General features: G+C 47.3%; 1 protein-coding gene across 1 annotated transcript in view; it reads right to left on the bottom strand.

Moving 5' to 3' along the window:
* Positions 1 to 18,930, bottom strand: part of stoml2 (stomatin (EPB72)-like 2) — a 75,496-nt gene extending 56,566 nt beyond the window's left edge. Inside the window, exon 1 of the mRNA XM_072497117.1 lies at positions 18,784 to 18,930. Coding sequence (XP_072353218.1) covers positions 18,784 to 18,822 — 39 coding nt within the window. The 5' untranslated portion in view covers positions 18,823 to 18,930. The remainder of the gene's footprint in view (positions 1 to 18,783) is intronic.
* Positions 18,931 to 19,208: the final 278 nt, after the last annotated feature.

The raw sequence follows: 19,208 nt of genomic DNA, 5'->3' as shown, positions 1-19,208 counted from the left end.
TGCCACTCCAACCCGACGCCCACACTCTCCCACAGCCCCCACATCAAATCCATTCACCCATCTCCACCCAGCCCTCAAACAAAAAGAACATTCCCCAAACGCAGTAAACACAGTAAACATCCGCCCACGACAAACCCTCAATTTGAGTCCAACTTTTCAGTCTGTATAAAGTTCCATTCCTCATCAGGCGTTTCAAAATAGTGGTGCCGATCTTGGAACGTGACCCACAATCGCGCTGGCTGCAGCATCCCGAACTTCACCCCCTTCCGATGGAGCACCGCCTTAGCCCGGTTGAAACCAGCCCTCTTCTTAGCCACCTCTGCACTCCAGCCCTGATAAATTCGGATCTCCGTGTTCTCCCACCTGCTGCTCCGCTCTTTTTTGGCCCATTTCAGGACACTCTCTCTGTCCACAAAGCGGTGGAACCTCACCACTACAGCCCTTGGCGGCTCGTTGGCTTTGGGTCTCCCTGCCAGGACCCGATGAGCCCCATCCAGCTCCAGGGGCCTCGGGAAAGCTCCCGCGCCCATCAGCTAATTGAGCATCGTGCTCATATATGCCCCGGCATCGGGCCCCTCCACTCCTTCAGGGAGACCCAGAATCCGAAGATTCTTCCTCCTCGACCTATTCTCCAGGTCCTCGAATTTTTCCGCCCACCTCTTGTGCAGCACCTCGTGCGCCTCCACCTTCACCGCCAGGCCCAAGATCTTGTCCTCGTTCTCCGAAGCTTTTTGCCGCACCTCCCGGATCGCCGCCCGTTGGGCCTTCTGGGTCTCCACAAGCTTCTCAATCGCCACCTTCATTGGCGCCAGCATTTCTGTCTTCAGCTCCTCAAAGCAGCGTTTAAGAAACTCCTGCTGTTCCTGCGACCACTGCGCCCACGCTGCTTGGTCTCCACCCGCCGCCATCTTGCTTTTCCTCCCTTGCACTTTTCGCTGCACCAGGATCACTATTTTAGCCGCTCCACTCCTGGTTCAATCCATATAATGTCGGGGGGACCTTGCTGTCACCTTCCCACACTGGAAGCCGTCGAACAATTGCCGTTGGGGCCCCTCTGAAGAGCCCAAAAGTCTGTTCCTGGCGGGAGCTGCCGAACGTGCGACCTACCTAGGCATAGACGCAACCGAGTCATTCCTTGGTAATATTGAGAACAATTGGAGCGCTGTGTTTTGGGAAGAAGAGCTCTACTGTCATAGCACATCACAGAATGCATGGTCACTTAGAAGCACCAGAGAGAACAGGAATAGAGAAGATAACAAACTATTTTTCTTGTTTGTTGAGCAAGTAGCTCTTCAACTTCCAGGTCACTAGAAACCCAACAACTGAATGATATTCTAATAAACATGCCTGCAGTGTGACTAATATGCAACTCCTGTCAAATAGCAACATGGTTAATTTTTCTCTGCAGCTCAATTAGGAATGAAATAGAAGCCTAGCAAGTGACATCCATACTCATACCCACTGCTGTAATTTTAGCACTTTAAAAACGAGCAGCATCAATTTGCACACATCTGTGGCTGATTCAACAAGTGGAGTGTGTATTGGCCAACACGGAGCTAGAGGATGCTAAAATTCAACAATGACTGGATGTCAGGCAAGTCATCTAACAACACAAAGGCAGTGAAAGAGGTCAAGATGTCACGTCACTGAAACCAGGATTCATGACCTTAAATCTATTTTGGTGCTCGAAAGGAAGTGAGAACCAACTCAAATCTGCTGAAGAGATGGCATACATCAGTTTTAGCAACTAAATTTGTGTAGTTAAATCCCCAATTCTCTCCAATAAGACAAACAGAGGGTCCTCCACTTCATAAACAGATGTTCAGTGTGTCCCATCCACCACCACCCTGCTCCACCTGGCCGACTTGCTCTCACATTGAACAAACTTCTGTTTTGATTCCACTCACTCCCTCCCTCCAAATAAAAAATGACCCGTATGGGCCCGAGCTTTGTCTGCCTATATGTGGAAAATTATTTATTCCAGTCATACTCTTTTTCTGGTACGTTGATGACTGCATCAGGACCATTTTCCTGTTCTCACCCAAACTGGAAATATCATTAACTTTGGTTATAATTTGCACCCTTCATGTGTCCCATTGACGAATGTGATATAAAATAGTTAACTTTAAAGATATTAGTTACTGTAATGTAGATATAGGCCGGTCTAATTCATGTTAGTTCACAGACAAAGGATTTCAGAGAGCATGGTAAAGGAGGGGGATGGGCTGTTTAGAGAATGAGGAGAAAAGGATGCTGGGTAATAAGAGGCCAGGGAAGGAATGAGAAGTGAGCCAATTAGGATGTATGGCCAGGTCAGAAGGGGTATAGGATGACCTATGGGAATCGTGTATGTGAAACTTGATGCCATTTGAATGTGTTGGTAGAGATTTCTTTGATCTACAGAATCACTCGATTCTGTAGACCTAGGAGACTGCTGGTGTTCTAGGTGTATGTGAAACGAGTCAGACTTGCAAGTCGAATAAAAATAACTAATGCTATGCCTACAAATCCATCTAGAGTTTTATTGAGGCCAGACTGATGGGTAAAGAACGTTATGTTTTCTCACCATCACCAACTCCTTCCTCAACTTCTCTCTCTCCATTTGAGGATAAACTATCAATATTGACTATCGGCCCATCTTTGCAGGCATCAATTCTTGGTGACAATTCTGGTATTCCCATTCACCCACCTCTAGTCCCGTTTGTTACTTCACTGTCTCAAATACCAGTTCCCTTTGCCTTGTACCATCATCCCTTTTGTCATTTAATCACTCTCCCACCTTCCAACATATTACAGACCTATCCCCATCTCTGGAATTGTTTAAAAGCTTATAACTTTTTCCAATTCTGATACAGGATCATGGACCAGAAAAGTTATCTTCCTCTCGCAATAGATGATACCAGACCTGCTGAATGTTCCCAGCATTTTGTTTTTATTTCAGATTTCCAACATCCACAATGTTTTGCCTTTGCCCCAAATCTCTCTGTTCTGCTACTCGTTTTCAGTATGGCTGCTACACTTGATGCTGGTGTCTATGTATTTACATTGGGGCCCTTGTGTTGCCCTTTTATGTATTTTCTTTTTATTTTATGTTAGTTTCATGTACTAAATGATCGGTTTGAGCTGCTCGCAGAAAAATACTTTTCATTGTACCTCGGTACACGTGTCAATAAACAAATCTGATCCTATCCAATCCAATTCTTCCTTCCAAACTAGGTCACCTCGTGTCATATCCAGTAAAGTCATGTCCTACCCGTAGCTTTTAAAATGTGGGGCTGGATTCTCCGGTCGCCGACGCCGAAATCGCTTCCAGCGAATGGCCGGAGAATCCAAGTTTTCGATCAAAGCGGGAGCGCCGCTGCTTTGCCCCTCCAAAGCGGCATACTCAGAGAGTACGTCGCGCCATGTATCGATGGCCTCAGGACATTACCGGAGGTCGCCCCCCAATGCTCCGCCTCCGACCGGCCGAGTTTCCGCCGGCATGGGTCTCGCCCGTCGGAAACTCGGCGTGGCTGCTGCGGACTCAGTCGGACCCGCCACAGTCGGGGGAGGGCATTATTCGGGGCTGAGGGCACTGTGTTGGGGGGGGGGGAGGGGTGTTTCGGGGTGTGCGAGCCGGCCGAAGGGGGGGACTACTTCGCGGGCCGGGTCCGTGGGCTGCGTCTGCTTTGAAGCGCGGCGGCCGCAGACCGTGCCATGTGCATGCGTGGCCACGGACGCGGCAATTCTCCAGGGCGTATCGGCAGCCAGAACCGGATGCTCAACGCTGCCGTCTGCTAGCCCCCAGCAAAACGGGGACTCGGTGGTCATTTTGCGCCAGTTTTCCTGACGTAAAATGCCATCGTTCTCACACCAGCCTGGGGAAATAGCCCCAGAATTGGAGAATCCAGACCCTGAACTGTAATCAGAGCAAAATGTTCTTTTCTTTTTAGAGAAAATGGATATTACAATGCCGCAAAAGATGGCCACTGAGAATCATTCGACTTGGTGAATGGATTCCCTACTGTCTCAAAAGGACAAAGGATACATTCCAGACTGAGAAGCGTCATTACTCATCCACTGAAACCATCCAAAAGATGTTTCCTGACTTGAATGAGTTGCTCTGAAACCAAGACAATGATTGTCTCAAATGCCACAGTAAATGCCTACAAATAATAACCCCGGTTGTAGCTAATCCACTGAAGCATGTTTGGAAAAGAGGACTGCGAGAAGATATAGCCAATGCATCCACTATCTCTGCAGCCACTTCAAGATCCTAGAATGCAGGCCATTAGGTCCATGGAATTTGTCATCTCTTAGTCCCATTAGTTTAACTGATACATTTTCTCTGGTGTCGGTGATTGTTTCTAGTTCCTCTCCCCCTTTTGCCCTTTGATTTTCTTGGGAGTGAAATTTGCCTTCTACCCTGAAGACAGATATAAAATATTTGTTCAAAGTCCCTGTTGTCTCCAGTTTCCCATTAATTCAGGTCTGACAGCATCTGTGGAGAGAATGGCCATCTCTCCACAGATGTTGTCAGATCTGCTGAGATTGTCCAGTATTTTCTGTTTACTTCAGATTCCAGCATCCGCAGTCATTTGCTTTAATCCATTATTAATTCCCAAGTCTCATCCTCTAAGGTTTATTTTAGCTTCTGTCTTCCTTTGTATATATTTGTAGAAGCTCTTGCATACTGTTTTTATATTTCTTGCTTGTTTATTTGCAGACTCTAATTTCTCCCACTTTTTGCTTAGTCATCCTCTTGCTGGTTTCCAAAATGTTCCCAATCTTCTGGCCCACCACTAATCTTCACAGCATTGTAAGCGTTTTCTGTCAATTTGATTCAAGAAAGAGGTAGTGTTTTTTATATTTTAGTGGCATCAAGGAGTACAGGGGGAAAGCAGGAATATGGCATTGAAATCGAGGATCAGCCACGATCATATTGAAAGGGGGAGCAGGCTCAAAGGGCCGAATGGCCTACTCCTGCTCCTAATTTATTTGGCCACGGATGATGCATTCTTCTCATAGGATATTTCTTTCTCGGTGCAATATATCTTTGTTGAGTTTGAAATAGCTCCTTAAATATTTTCCACTGCTTAGCTACTGTTTTACCGACTTGAACCATAGCCACTTTAGCAAACTCTTGCCTTCATACCTTCTTTTTTATGAATTTAGAGTATCCAATTCATTTTTCCCAATTAAGGAGCAATGTAACGTGGCCAATCCACCTAACCTGCACATCTTTGGGTTGTGGGGGTGAGACCCACGCAGACACGGGGAGAATGTGCAAACTCCACACGGACAGTGACCCAGGACCGGGATCGAACCTGGGACCTCAACGTCGTGAGGCAGCAACGCTAACCACTGCGCCACCGTGTTGCCCTTGCCTTCATACCTTGCTAATTTTCTTCATTGCAGTTTAAAATACCAGTTCCAGGCCTAGGTTTCACACTCTAGAACTAAATGTGAAAGTCTATTACGTTATGATCTCTCTGAGATGATTGGATTGGATTAGTTTGTCACGTGTACCGAGGTACAGTTAAAAGTATTTTTCTGCGAGCAGCTCAACAGATCATTAAGTACATGAAAAGAAAAGACAAAGAAAATCCGTAATAGGGCAACACAAGGTACACAATGTAACTACATAAACACCGACATCATGTGAAGCATACAGGGGTGTACTGTTAATCAGGTCAGTCCATTGGAGGGTCGTTTAGGAATCTGGTAACAGTGGGGAAGAAGCGGTTTTTGAGTCTGTTTGTGCGTGTTCTCAGGACTTTTGTATCTCCTGCCCGATGGAAGAAGTTGGAAGAGTGAGTAAGCCGGGTGGGAGGGGTCTTTGATTATGCTGCCCGCTTTCCCCAGGCAGCGGGAGGTGTAGATGGAGTCAATGGATGGGAGGCAGGTTCGTGTGATTGACTGGGCTGTGTTCACGACTCTCTGTCGTTTCTTACAGTCTTGGGCCGAGCAGTTCCATAACAGGTTGTGATGCAGCCTGATAGGATGCTTTCTATGGTGCATCTCTAAAACTTGGTAAGAGTTAATGTGGATATTCCGAATTTCCTTAGTTTCCTGAGGAAGTATAGGCGCTGTTGTACTTTCTTGGTGGTAGCGTCGACGTGGGTGGACAAGGACAGATTATTGGTGATTGGGCCACTGGACGGTAATCATTGAGGCACGTTGCCTGGTTCTCTTCCAACCCCCATTATTTCTTGATGGAAAAGTCACCAGTCCTGAGGACGATAGGCTGCGCTCCCCTTTTGAGGATAGTAAGAAGTCTTACACCAGGTTAAAGTCCAACAGGTTTATTTCAAATCACTAGCTTTCGGAGCACTGCTCCTTCCTCAGGGGAGGAAAGCTAGTGATTTGAAACAAATCTGTTGGATTTTAACCTGGTGTTGTGAGACTTCTTACTGTGCTCACCCCAGTCCAATGCCAGCATCTCCACATCATGGCTCCCCTTTTGAGAGAGAGCTGACTGAGCTGACTGATAGTTATTTAACCTGAGGGTCACTACATCTTCGGCGAGGGGCAAGTTTGGGAAGGCGAGGTCTTCAGGGAGAACCTCAGCCAGCACTGGAATTGAACCCTCGCTGTTAATGTCGCTCGCATCACAAACCAACCGTCCAGCCAACTGAGCTAACCGACTCCCCGTTTTCTTGATGTACACTCTGTCCAACAGCATAACTACTGTTATGGGGTTTATTATCAACTCCCACCTGTGACTTCTTTCCTTGACTATTTCTTATATCCACCCAAACTGATCTTATATGTTGATCTTCTATGCCAAGATCATTTCTCACTGCTGGATTAGTCTCATCCTTTATTAACCTCATTCTTCCTATCCCTCCAAAATGTCAAATACTTTTGAATATTTAGTTCCCAGCCTTGTTCATTCTGCAATCAGGTCTCTGTAATGGCTATTAGATCATACCCATTTATTTCTATTTGTGCGATCAATTTACCCTTGTTAAGAATGTTCTGTGAATTCAGGTAAAGAGCCTTTAATTCTGCCTTTTTAACACCATTTGTCCCTATTCTGGCCTCATTTGCTGGTGCACCCTTGTTTGTATGCTCTGACCCTCCTTGTCACACTAAAGTTACCATTACCTGTATCACTATCATGCATTATTGCTTTGTCCTTTCTCTAACTTTCTAAATCTACCCTCATGTGAACACTCACCCCACTACTTAGTTTAAAAGCCCCTTCTATAGCCGTAATTATACAATTCACCAGGATCCTGGTCCCCGTACAATTCAACTGAATGCTGTCTCAAAGGTCGTATTCCCAGGGCAGCATGGTGGCGCAGTGCTTAGCACGGCTGCCTCAGGGGACCGATGTCCCAGGTTCCATCCCGGCTCTGGGTCACTGTCCGTGTGGAGTTTGCACATTCTCCCCGTGTTTGCGTGGGTTTCGCCCCCACAAACCAAAGATGTGCCTGGTAGGTGGATTGGCCACGCTAAATTGCCCCTTAATTGGAAAAAATGAATTGGGTACTCTAAAATTTAACAAAAAAAGGCTGTCCTCCTCTTTCCCCATTCCTGGTGCCCAGGATACAAAACTAATTTCTCCCACGTAAAACAGTCAACTCGCTCATCTTATTTACCCTATGTCAATTAGCTCCTGGCTCAGGTAGAAATCCAGAGATGGTTAACTTTTGTGCTTCTGTTTTTTTAAATTTAACCCCCAGCTGTTTATACTCCTACAACAAAACCTCTCAGTTTTACTTAAGTGTTTGGCAGGATCATAACAATTAGATCCTTCCTCTCACACTCCAGTTTCCTCTTCAGCCTGGAAGAGGTCCTAAAGGATGGTACCGAGCAGGCAACACAGACTTCAGGACTCACGCTCTTTATTTGCAGCACGACTGAAATGGTTGTAAATACTATAATTTCAGAAATGCAATTGAAATGTCTGTATATTTTTCTGCCGATTGTTTAGGTCCACTTATGATTTCATATTACAATGAAAAGATTTCTTTGCTTTTTTTTATTTATGGGATTTGGGTGTCGATGGTTAAGCTAGCATTTATTGCCCAACCCTAGTTGCTCTTCAGAAGGTGGTGGTGAGCTGCTTTCTTGAACTGCTGCAGTCCCTGAGGTGTAGGTGCACCCACTGTGGGGGACGAAGTTCCAGGATTTTGCCCTCGTGACAATGAAGGAACAGCAATATATTTCCAAGTCATGGTGGTGAGTGACTTGGAGGGGAACCTCCAGGTGGTGAGGGTCCCAGCTATCTGCTGCTCTTGTCCTTCTAGGTGGTAGTGGTCGTGGGTTTGGAAGGTGCTATCTAAGTAACCTTGGTGAGCTACTGCAGTGCATCTTGTAGATGGTACACATGGTTGCCACTGTTCGTCGGTGGTGGAGGGTTTGAATACTTGTGGAAGGGGGAGCAATCAAGTGGGCTGCTTTGTCGTGGAAGGTGTCGTGCTTCTCGAGTGCTGTTGCAGCTGCACTCATCCAGGCAAGTGGAGAGTATTCCATTACACTCCTGACTTGTGCCTTGTAGATGGTGGACAGGGTTTTGGGGGTCAGGTGGTCAGTTATTCGCTGTAGGATTCCTAGCCTTTGACCTGCCCTGGTAGCCACAGTATTAATATGGCTATTCCAGTTCGGTTTCTAATCAATGATAACCCCCAGGATGTCTACTGTGGGGAATTCAGCGATGGTAATGCCATTGAATGTCAAGGAGCAATGGTTAGATCCTCTCTTGTAGATGGTCATTGTCTGGCACTTGTGTGGTGCAAATGTAACTTGCTACTTGTCAGCCCAAGCCACAAGTTGTATGCTGTGTTTGAGCAGCAGATAGAGCCTGTTGATATGGCAAGTCATGGTCTGCAACTGCTGGCTTGTAGTGATCACATTCAGCCACTGAGCAATGTGCAGTCATCAAACAAAATAGTTGTTTTAATTTAACTGATCATTTGTAAATAGACCAATTTGTATGATGAAGGGATCTGGAACCTGGCGTCAGGCGAGAGTGATTCTCCAACTTAAATGTGCCAAGGATCTCAGGACATATCACAGAAGGTACAGCCTTCTCACATTTAAGGAGTTTGATCATTTTTTAGAATTCTTTCACAGGATGTGGGTGTCCCTGACTCGGTCGGTGTTTGTCACCCATCCCAAATTGCCCTGAGAAGCTGGCGATGAGCCATCTTCTTGAACTGCTGCAGTCCATCTGATGCGGATATTCCCATGGTGCTTTAGGAAGGAATTTCCAGGATTGCGATCTAGCAACAGTGAAGGAACAGCTAAATCGTTCCAAATCAGGATGGAGCAGAACCTGATGGTGGTGGTATTCCCATGCATCTGCTTCCCTTGTCCTTGTAGGTGATCAAAGTCGTGGATTTGGTAAGTGTTGCAGAAGGAGCCTTGGTGAGTTGCGACAGTACATCTTGTATATAGTACTTGTTACAATGGGCTCTAGGCTGGCTACAACAGGCCACACGTGGCAACATAGAACAAAATGACACAGCAAGCAGCCACTTTGGAGGGATCCCATACAAAAGGAAACCCTGGAGGGCAGGGGCTCACCCACATGGAGTACACACAATTGGCGGCCATGTTGGGTGGTCCCTGTACAAAGGGAAACTCTGGAGCACATGGGTCCGGCCTCATGGGGAGTACGTTGACCGTGGCCATTTTGGATGGCTCCCTAATAGAGGGAAATCCTGGAGTGCAGGGGCGCATCTACAAGGTAGGCATGGTGATCCTTCTGGGGGGGGGGTTCTAAAAAGAAACCATCAGAATAGTCACCTGGAACATCAGGGGACTTAACAGCCCATGAAAAGATCCAGGGTCTTTGCCCACCTGAAAAGTATGAAAGCCGACATAGTCTTCCTCCAAGCGACACACCTGAGGAAGAAGGACCAACTGCGGGTAAGAAAAGAAAGGCTGGGTGGTACAGACGTACCATTTTTCTATGGGACACAAGCTAGGGCAATAGCCATACTGTTAAATAAGAGGACGGTGTTTACAGCGACGAGGACGGTTACGGACCCAGGGGACAGTACGTCATGATCAGCGGTGTCCTGGAAGGGGCACCAGTGGTCCTGGTTAAAGTGTACGCGCCCAACTGCGACAACACGGAGTTCCTCTCCCTAGTACACTGGGTATACTCCACTTCTTTGTAAAGGGAAATTGGTGCTTCCAGGGTAGTAAAAACGTAATATTCCATGATCGTAATCACCAACCACGCTCCACTCGACATGGATGTGAGGCTGGAGACAGGCCATGTCCAGCGCCCCCCCATGGAGGTTGGATACAGCTTTCCTTGCCAAGAAGACATTTTGCGAGAAAATATCGCAGGCGATAAACAGGTACATCACCAACAATCAGAATGGAGATGTCTCACCCTCCATGTTCTCGGAGTCACTGAAGGCCGTGATTAAGGTGAGATAATCGCTCATAAAGCAGGCAGAGACAGGCAGGAGAGGGCAGCTGGGGCAACAACTGGTCGACTCCATACTGGAAGGGGATCGGCGATACTCCAAGGCCCCGACCGTAGAGCTTCTGGTGGAGAGGAAAAAGCTACAAATGGACTTCTACCTGCTCTCCACTGGGAAGGCAGTGCACCAGCTCCACCAGACACGGGGAACCTGCTATGAACACTGAGACAAAGCCAGCCGCCTGCTGGCTCATCAGCTGAGAAAGCAGGTGCCACGAGGGAAATAGGTCAGATTAGGAACAACAATGGCAGACTAGTAACTGAGCCTAAAAAGGTCAATGAAACATTCAAGGGGGACTCGAGGATGAAGCAGTTTTTGAATGGACTGGACATGCCAATCGTGGGGCAGGATAGAAATCATGGGCTGGAAGCACCACTAAAACTGGGAGAAATCATGGAGAGCATCAACTCCATGCAGGTGAGGAAAGCCCTGGGACCAGACGGATTCCCGGCAGACATCTACAAAACATTTACACTAGCACTGGTCCCGCACTTGTGGGAGATGTTCACAGACTCTCGAGCAAGGGGCATGCTGCCACCAATGCTAGCACAAGCTTCAATCTTGCTGATAACAAAGACCCAACTGAATGTGGGTCATACAGACCCATTTCACTGATCAATACAGACATGAAAATACCAGCCAAGATCTTAGCCAAAAGATTGGAAAACTGCATGCCAGAGGTGGTCGCAGAGGACCAGACGGACTTTGTTAAGGCTAGACAGCTAACATCAAACATCAGGCATCTGCGGAGTGTGATAATGACCCCACCCAGGGACAGAACACCAGAGGTGATCATCTCCCTGGACACAGTAAAGGCCTTCGACAAAGCCGAATACCTCATAGAGGTACTGAAACAGTTTGTGCTTGGAGTAGGGTTCACTGCCTGGATGAAACTCCGAGACAGAGCTCCCACAGCGAGCATGCGGACTAACACCACCAGCTTTAAATACTTCCAGCTGCACAGGGGCACAAGGCAGGGATGCCAGCTGTCCACGGAGGCAGGACAAAAGGCATGTGCGAACTACGACCCTTCAGACCCGGCACACAATGAAGTGTGGGTACTGAAGCGATTATCTAGAGCTTGGGAACAGTCCCTACAGAAAAAGACAGACCAGGAAAGAGTAGACGCCAACATGAATCCAGTAAGGGCACACCAAGACCCAGCATGGGTAAATGAAGGCAGAAGTAACACACAGCACCCTAAAGCGCAGGAATGCTACAATCGCGGACAGACGGGACATTACGCCCGAGAATACCAAGGCCCCTCGAAACAGCAACAGAATCAGCCCACAAATGCCCCCCCTAGGAACAATGCCAGACCCATCCACAGCGTTAGCCATAAATCTATTTGGCCATAAATGGCACCGACTGACTGTGTTCAGACTCCCCAATTTGGGTCTGCGACACAAAAGTCCGGAAGACCGGTAGTTGCAGGCATAGTCCGGGGACACCCAGTAGAGTTCCTTTGGGACACAGGAGGGTCCCGAACCACGTTAAACTCCTCCACGATGTACCAGTGAGATATATGGCCCACTACAGACACCATTACTCTTAGTGGCTTTACAGGTCACCTGCAGCAGGGACACATTACAGCCCCCGTGGATATCCAGATCGAAAACATTAAAACTAAGCACTCAGTCGTTTTGGTAGATTTATCCCAGACAGCACAACACATCTTGGGAATAGATTTTATGAGCTCACACAACCTTTCTTTCGACCCCGTAAATAAATGTGTGTGGAAAATGGCTAGAGTAGCATGAGCCCCCGCCACGCCTACAGTAGAAGACTACGCACACAGGATTAGCTCAGTGGGAGTACTGGTTTGATCCACAAACCATTATCACAGACAAAACAGTTAGAGAAGTCTTGAAGAGACATAAAGCATCGTTTGCCCAACACAAGCACGACTGCGGTAAAATTCCAGGAGTGGTCAACATTACAGGTCCCGACCCTAAGCCCCAGAAACAATACGGTTTTCCATAGCAAGCCGAGCACGAGATAGCCAAAGTAATTCAGAGCTTATTGGACCAAGGAGTAATTCGGCCCGTAGCAACAACGAACAATGCCTCGATTTGGCCCGTAAGAAAACCAGATCGTTCATGGCGACTGACCATCGATTATAGGGAATTAAACAAAGTAACTCTGTTAGCAGCCCCCACTGGTGCCATGAGTCCCGAGACCATGTTAAAACAGGGACTTCAGTCAAAAATTTTCACGGTTTTGGACATTAGCAATGGCTTTTAGTCCATCCCACTGGACAAAACGTGCCAGTACAAATTTGCGTTCACTTTCCAAGGACAGCAGTACACGTGGACGTGCCTTCCACAACTCCCCCTCCATTTTTCATAGACAATTGGCGAACGGATTAGCAAGATTTTCCCGACCTGAATGCCTCGTGTGTGGACGACTTTCTCCTAGACTGACACCAAGGAAGAGCACATTTTGCTTCTTTCAGAACTATTAGAACTCCTCAAAGAAAATGGATGCAAAATTAACCCCCAAAAGGCCCAAATTCTCCAGAAAAAGGTCACTTATTTAGGTACGGTCATCATGCATGGTAAGCGTGAGATAGAACAGAAACGGATAGATTCAATTGTAAAATTGCCCTTGCCCCAAAATGTTACAGCACTCTGGTCATTTTTAGGATTGGTCGGTTACTGCAGGAACCACATAGACGGTTTTGCCACATAAGCAGCCCCACTTTCCGAGCTCCTTAAGAAACAGGCCCCATGGAAATGGCTTCCACAGCACACGGATGCCGTAGGTACATTGAAACGCGCCCTAAGCTTTGCAGGCCACAGATCCACACTCCCCAAACGTGATAGAGGGACCCTTTCAGCCGTATTCCTACAGGAAAGGCACAATCGTTTAGGACCCGTAGCCTATCCTTCACGAGTTTTAGATCCCGGAGAGCAGGGATTTTCAGCCTGCGAAAGGCACTTGCTCGCAGTGTTTTGGACCGTACAATACTTCTCATACATAACAGGACTCAACCCCGTAACCATTTTGACCGAGCACACCCCGACACAGCTACTATTAGACGGTAGAGTAAATGACAGCGCAGTAAGCCAAATTCGAGCAGCACGCTGAACCCTACTCCTACAAGGACGCGACATTACGGTAAAAAGGACAAAGATGCATACGTTTCTGACTGACAATTTACACTATGCAGGAATCCCACATGAGTGTGAGATCATTGCACCCAAGCACAGCACAGGCCCCTTTGTTCCCAAATCGGTGCCGAAAAAGACAGGCATCCGACTACAGACGACCCAGTCCACAGACAAAGCTCTAAAAATTTATGTAGATGGCTCCTCCACAGTTCTAGATAGAAAAAGGATCACAGGATGTGGAATTTATGTAGAGGACGAGCAGGGACGCGCGTTAGAGGAAATCTCATTAAAGTTGCCTGGACATTTAGGTTCGCAGGCAGCCGAGTTAGCAACCATCGCTTACATTGTCCAGCACCCCGATTCGTTCCCGACCCCAGCAGACATATATTCAGACAGTTTGTATGTCTGCAATAGCTTGACAGAATTCCTGCCCCTGTAGGAATCTAGAGGATTTATATCCACTGACGGAAAACCCCTACCCTCAGCGCCATTACTCAAACACATTCTCCAGACAGCGAAAGGTAGAAAATACGGAATCATAAAAGTTAGAAGCCACCATCGTTCCTCCCCACCCGGTAACGCGAAAGCAGACGCCCTAACGAAAGCAGGCTCACGACATGGCAACCCCCCCGAGAATGCCTCAGTACACGCGTCCAGGTCTCACAGATCAACATTCAAGATTTAATCCAGGCACAAAAAGATGAGACGCTAAAGGAAATTTTAAAAGGAGACGTCCCAGCTCCCTATAAGTTTAAAGACACGTTAACGATTCACGAGGGAATCGTTATAAAGGATGGTATTTATGTGGTCCCCACCCAGGACAGGAACCAGATTATTTGCCAATTCCATGACAGACACGGATACCAAGGGACAGAATCCACCCTTGCCCACCTCAGAGCTCTCTGCTGGTGGCCCGATTTAAAAACCGACGTATCCATTACATTGAGAATTGTTTGATTTGTGCCCAGAACAACCCGGACAGATATGCAAAGAAAGGTCAGCTAAGACACACCCGCTCTGTTAATGACCCATGGACGAACTTGCAGTTAAGACTATATTGGTCCCCTCGCCCCCTGCAGAAATGGATACAAATATGTGTTGGTCGTCATCGACACAGTCACAAAATGGGTAGAAGCATTCCATTCAAATCAAACACAGGCAAAGCCACGGCAAAAATTCTAACCGAGCACATTTTCACTAGATGGAGACTCCCCCGTAGTACTGAGTCGGACCAAGGTTCGCACTTCACAGGCAGAGTCATGAAAAATGTCCTGACGATTTTTAGCATAAAACAGAAGTTTGACATTGTCTATCACCAGCAGCCCAGTGGCATAGTGGAACGCATGAATCGGACCCTAAAGGCATCACTTAGGAAGATGGTACAGCAGCATAATACGACATTGGACACAGTGCTCCCATTCGCACTGATGTTTATTTGAAACACGGTGTCGAGTTCGACAGGATACACCCCCCATACGCTCATGACCAGACGACCCATGAAGGGTACCGAGTATGTATTTAGACTTGATTTGGCCAGCCCCGCAGTCACCGCCCTTACCCACAAAAAAGCGGTCCAAAACATAATGGAGAATATTAAAGCAGCACAGCTCACTGCAGCTGTTCAACTAGGCGCTAGAAGAAAGCAGAGTAAGGCCTGCTTTGATAAGACAGTACACCCGATAGAGTGTAGTCGGACAGCAAGTCATGATCTCCCTGTACAATCCTAGTTCATTCCTCTCCCCAAAATTTGCAGGACCCTAAAGTAAGCCCCTCAGTTTACAAGATCACATATCCTAATGGAAAATCAGGATGGTTCCATATAAACCAGCTTAAGGTTTATGGAGCGCAGTGCAGCCACTCACACCACCTCTCACTGGCAATGGCAGACAACGGAGACCCGCCGACTGACAACCCAATCCAGCCCTCCCCCAGCCAGGACAGCACGTCCACAGACACGACCTTAACACCACCCCCAGACTCGAATTTCACCCCAACACTTGATTCGGCCGCTAGTGATAGCGAAAGCACAACGGAAGCCCTTGATACTCCCGAACAATGGGAAAACAGACCAGGCCCCAGTCACTACAGCCCCACCACCCGACGATAGTGATGCCCCCCCCCTTGCCCCTACAGAATACGAAACAATGGCACCGTGACAATTCTTGTCGTCTGACAAGGAACGACGAGATGGATCCCACATCGGCCCACGCCGCATTGGCACTGAAACTCCAGGCATGAGTTTGGCACCCGGGAGATGGTGATGACTCCGAGTCTGACTCCCACCATGCTAACCCCTTTGAGACCCATTTTAGAATGGAACCTGGAGGTGTCCAGATGATGAGAGAAAGGAACCGATTGTGATTTATGGTGTCCTACTCCCTGATGGAACCTGTCCGCTTTCTTCTTTAGTTTTGTTTTTTAATGTTGAATGTTCTCTCTCTTGTACGACTTTGTTTGTCGATCTCACAAAAATTTCTTGATAGTTATGACTACTCCTCTGACGCCACATGGCAGTTAAAGGCACAAGTTTGCAGAAGTCCACAAATATTCAAATTCTTACCGTTCTTGGAAGGTCATTCAGGCAGTGGAGTAACGGCACTGATCCCCGCCCTGCCTGAGGACCCCCTATGTATTTGGTCAGCCAAGCTTGGGTAGTGGAGCAACGGCACTGATCGCCGCCCTACCCGGGAATTCCACTCATTCTTGCCCTGCTCATACGCACCCCATTCGGAAAATTATTTTCGAAACTCTTTTGCTGTTCTTTTTTTTTTTTAAATATGGTTTAAAGAATGCACTTTGCCACAACTTTTATTCCCTTTCCGGCGACCCTTCGGTTGCTATCCCCCACCTGCTATTTACATGTTAAAACATTTGGTTGAAACGAGTTTGCACTGGACGGAGAAATTGTCTGCCCACTCAGCCCATCAAACACAGGCTGCGAGAGTGCTCGCACTGTGACAGATTTTTTTCCGATGTCTTGTCTCCCAAATGGTTGTTTAAAAAAAAATGAGGGCGTCACATATGGTGACGATTCTAAATGGGAAATTGACGTTAAGAAGAAACAGACAGACAAACGAGATATTAAACAAGATAATAACAGATATTATGCTTGTACCCCCAGGAAGATACGAATATACCAAAAGACAGAGGAAGATACAAACAAGGTGAAGACGAACCTGATGATCTGCATCATGATCGTCGTTGGATCAATACAGTTGCGTGCGTTACCCACCCCTACACCCCCCACCACACAGGCCCTAAACATGACCACCCAACACGACACCCCTAGCCTGGACACTACACCATACATAGACACAGCCACTGATACTCCCACATGGTGATATCATAAAATGGTACTCCCTTTCGTACACAGTAGCCCTATTGGTTATAGCTATACTTTGCAGTGTCAACCAGACGATCAGACTTCGGAAATGGCGAAGGTGAGCCTCCCGCCCTCCAGTATACACACTTAGAGCCCCTTTCCTCGGACTCCAGCAAACCCCACACTCCTTCTGAACTTTTTCCTCCCTAATAAATTCCGCGTTTTGTTTTTAATAAAGTTACTTTCTCTGTAAATTGACATTAGTGTTAAGTAGGAATGTGATGCTGCTATTATTTTGTATTGTAATATAAGTTCTTTGGTTATTAGATAGCAGCATGAGTGTAGTTTATTTAAGGACAGTTAGAGGTTCCCCTTTTTGTGTAAAGAGACTGAAATGTATGTTTGAATGTTATAGTGCCCCCTTAGAATTTTTTAGAGGTATGTGTTGTATTAGGGAAAACTTAGGTAAATGTTTCAACCCAGAGGACAGAGTAGGATAGAACCTGTCCTTGATTGAGGGTACCCGGCATGTCAGAGAACAGGAGAAGATCCAGTAGTGTGATCCTACACGCTTCACATTGAGGATCAAGAGGATGGACTGTAGCCATCTGGGATGGCCACTTACAATAAGGAACATGGACGGTCGCAAAGCATAATGGGAAAAATGGACAATGCAAGGTTCAGGCAGGCTCAGGGCCTGAATGTATATTTGTGAGCGAAGAATCCAGACGGTATCAAAACCCCCAACCGATTAGCATTTTGCTGGCCCAACTCCGTCAGACAAAAGACTGATACTTGAGCAACCTATACAATCCCAGACATTTCGGTGCCACTCCCTGTACTCAGGAAGCGTAAACAACAGGGTCAATGACCGCTTAGGACATGCTCAGCCATCAAGGCACCCGCCCCTTTATTGGTTTGAATCAAACCCGGTGATCAAGAATTACCCAATTAGTGGGGTCCAAACCGAAGGACCGCCCAAAAGAGCGCGAAAACCCCCAAGGATAAAAAGAGAGACCACCATGTGTTCGGCCTCTCTTGGACCTGGCGCTCCGGCAACGTCTACTTCCAATTGCAGCATCACCAGAAGCAAGTTCAAGTTCAACACCCGCTACCAGACTGATGAGCCCAGCTGAGCAGCAGTTACTTCTCCAGACCGGATAGATCCAGATCTGAAAAACGGCCACTGTTCCTCTGACCTAAGCTGGGTGCCTGAAGTTAAGTACAGGTTGTCATAGTTGATAGGTGTAGTTTAACTACTAGTGTTTATGTTGCATGAAAGTTGTGTGTGTAAATAAAGTACCCTTGATCTTGAACTAACTGGTGTTTGGCTCTTTGATCGGTATCCGATTGAACCTTGTGGTGGTATCATTTGATACCTGGCGACTCTGAGCAATATATCGATATCCAAAGAAAGAAGGGCAACCTTACTGACGGCCTTATTTATAGTAGGTAAAAAAGGCAACAAACTGACACCCAAACCCTCTCCACTGACTGTAACTCCTGCATGAGCTGACACCCAAATCCTCTCCACTGACTGTAACTCCTGCATGAGCTGACACCCAAATCCTCTCCACTGACTACCTCCCGCATGAACTGACACCCAGACCCTCTCCACTGACTGTACCTCCCACATATACTGACACCCAAGTCCTCTCCAGGCTGTATCTCCCGCGTGAACTGACACCCAAACCCTCGCCACTGACTGTACCTCACCCCATGAACTGACACCCAGACCTTCTCTCTATTAACCCCCTCCACCGTGACCGCTCTGGCCTGGCGCACGAGGCGGGCGGGGAATCGACGCAAATAGGTGAATCCGGTCGAGCTAAATGACAAAGCGGCGACACGCGCCGGCTCTGGCCACTCGCCAGACCACCCGGGCCGGGTGACCTCCGCCCGGAGTTGCCATGGTTACCTGCAGTAAGGCCTGGCCCCGGATCAATGAGCGCAACATCTCAGCAGTGGCAACAGGCGGACAGGAAGAGCGGAACTCCGGCAGAAAACTGTTCCGGGCTGCAAGCTACTTCCTCCGGTGGGAAACATAGAGCTGGCGATAAAAGTTCCGGCACCACCAGGCCCTCCTGCCCTTTTTTTAAAAGTTGCAAATCTTAACCAGAGTGACCCGCCCATTTCTGAACCATTGCCGATATGTTTAAACACCACTTGGTATTGCTACTGATATAATTTCGTATTAAAACGAATTAGCTTTACCGACCCTCCAGCACTGTTCTCTAGTTTCCAGGAATTAAATATTAACTTTCTGCACACGACTGCCAGCTCACCAGGAGAATTAAAAACTGTATGTTCTTGTCATTTTCTTTGAACACTTTATATTATATT

This window comes from Scyliorhinus torazame, chromosome 3, assembly GCF_047496885.1.
Source record: "Scyliorhinus torazame isolate Kashiwa2021f chromosome 3, sScyTor2.1, whole genome shotgun sequence".
NCBI lineage: Eukaryota > Metazoa > Chordata > Chondrichthyes > Carcharhiniformes > Scyliorhinidae > Scyliorhinus > Scyliorhinus torazame.
This window is presented reverse-complemented; position numbering and strand designations above follow the sequence as displayed.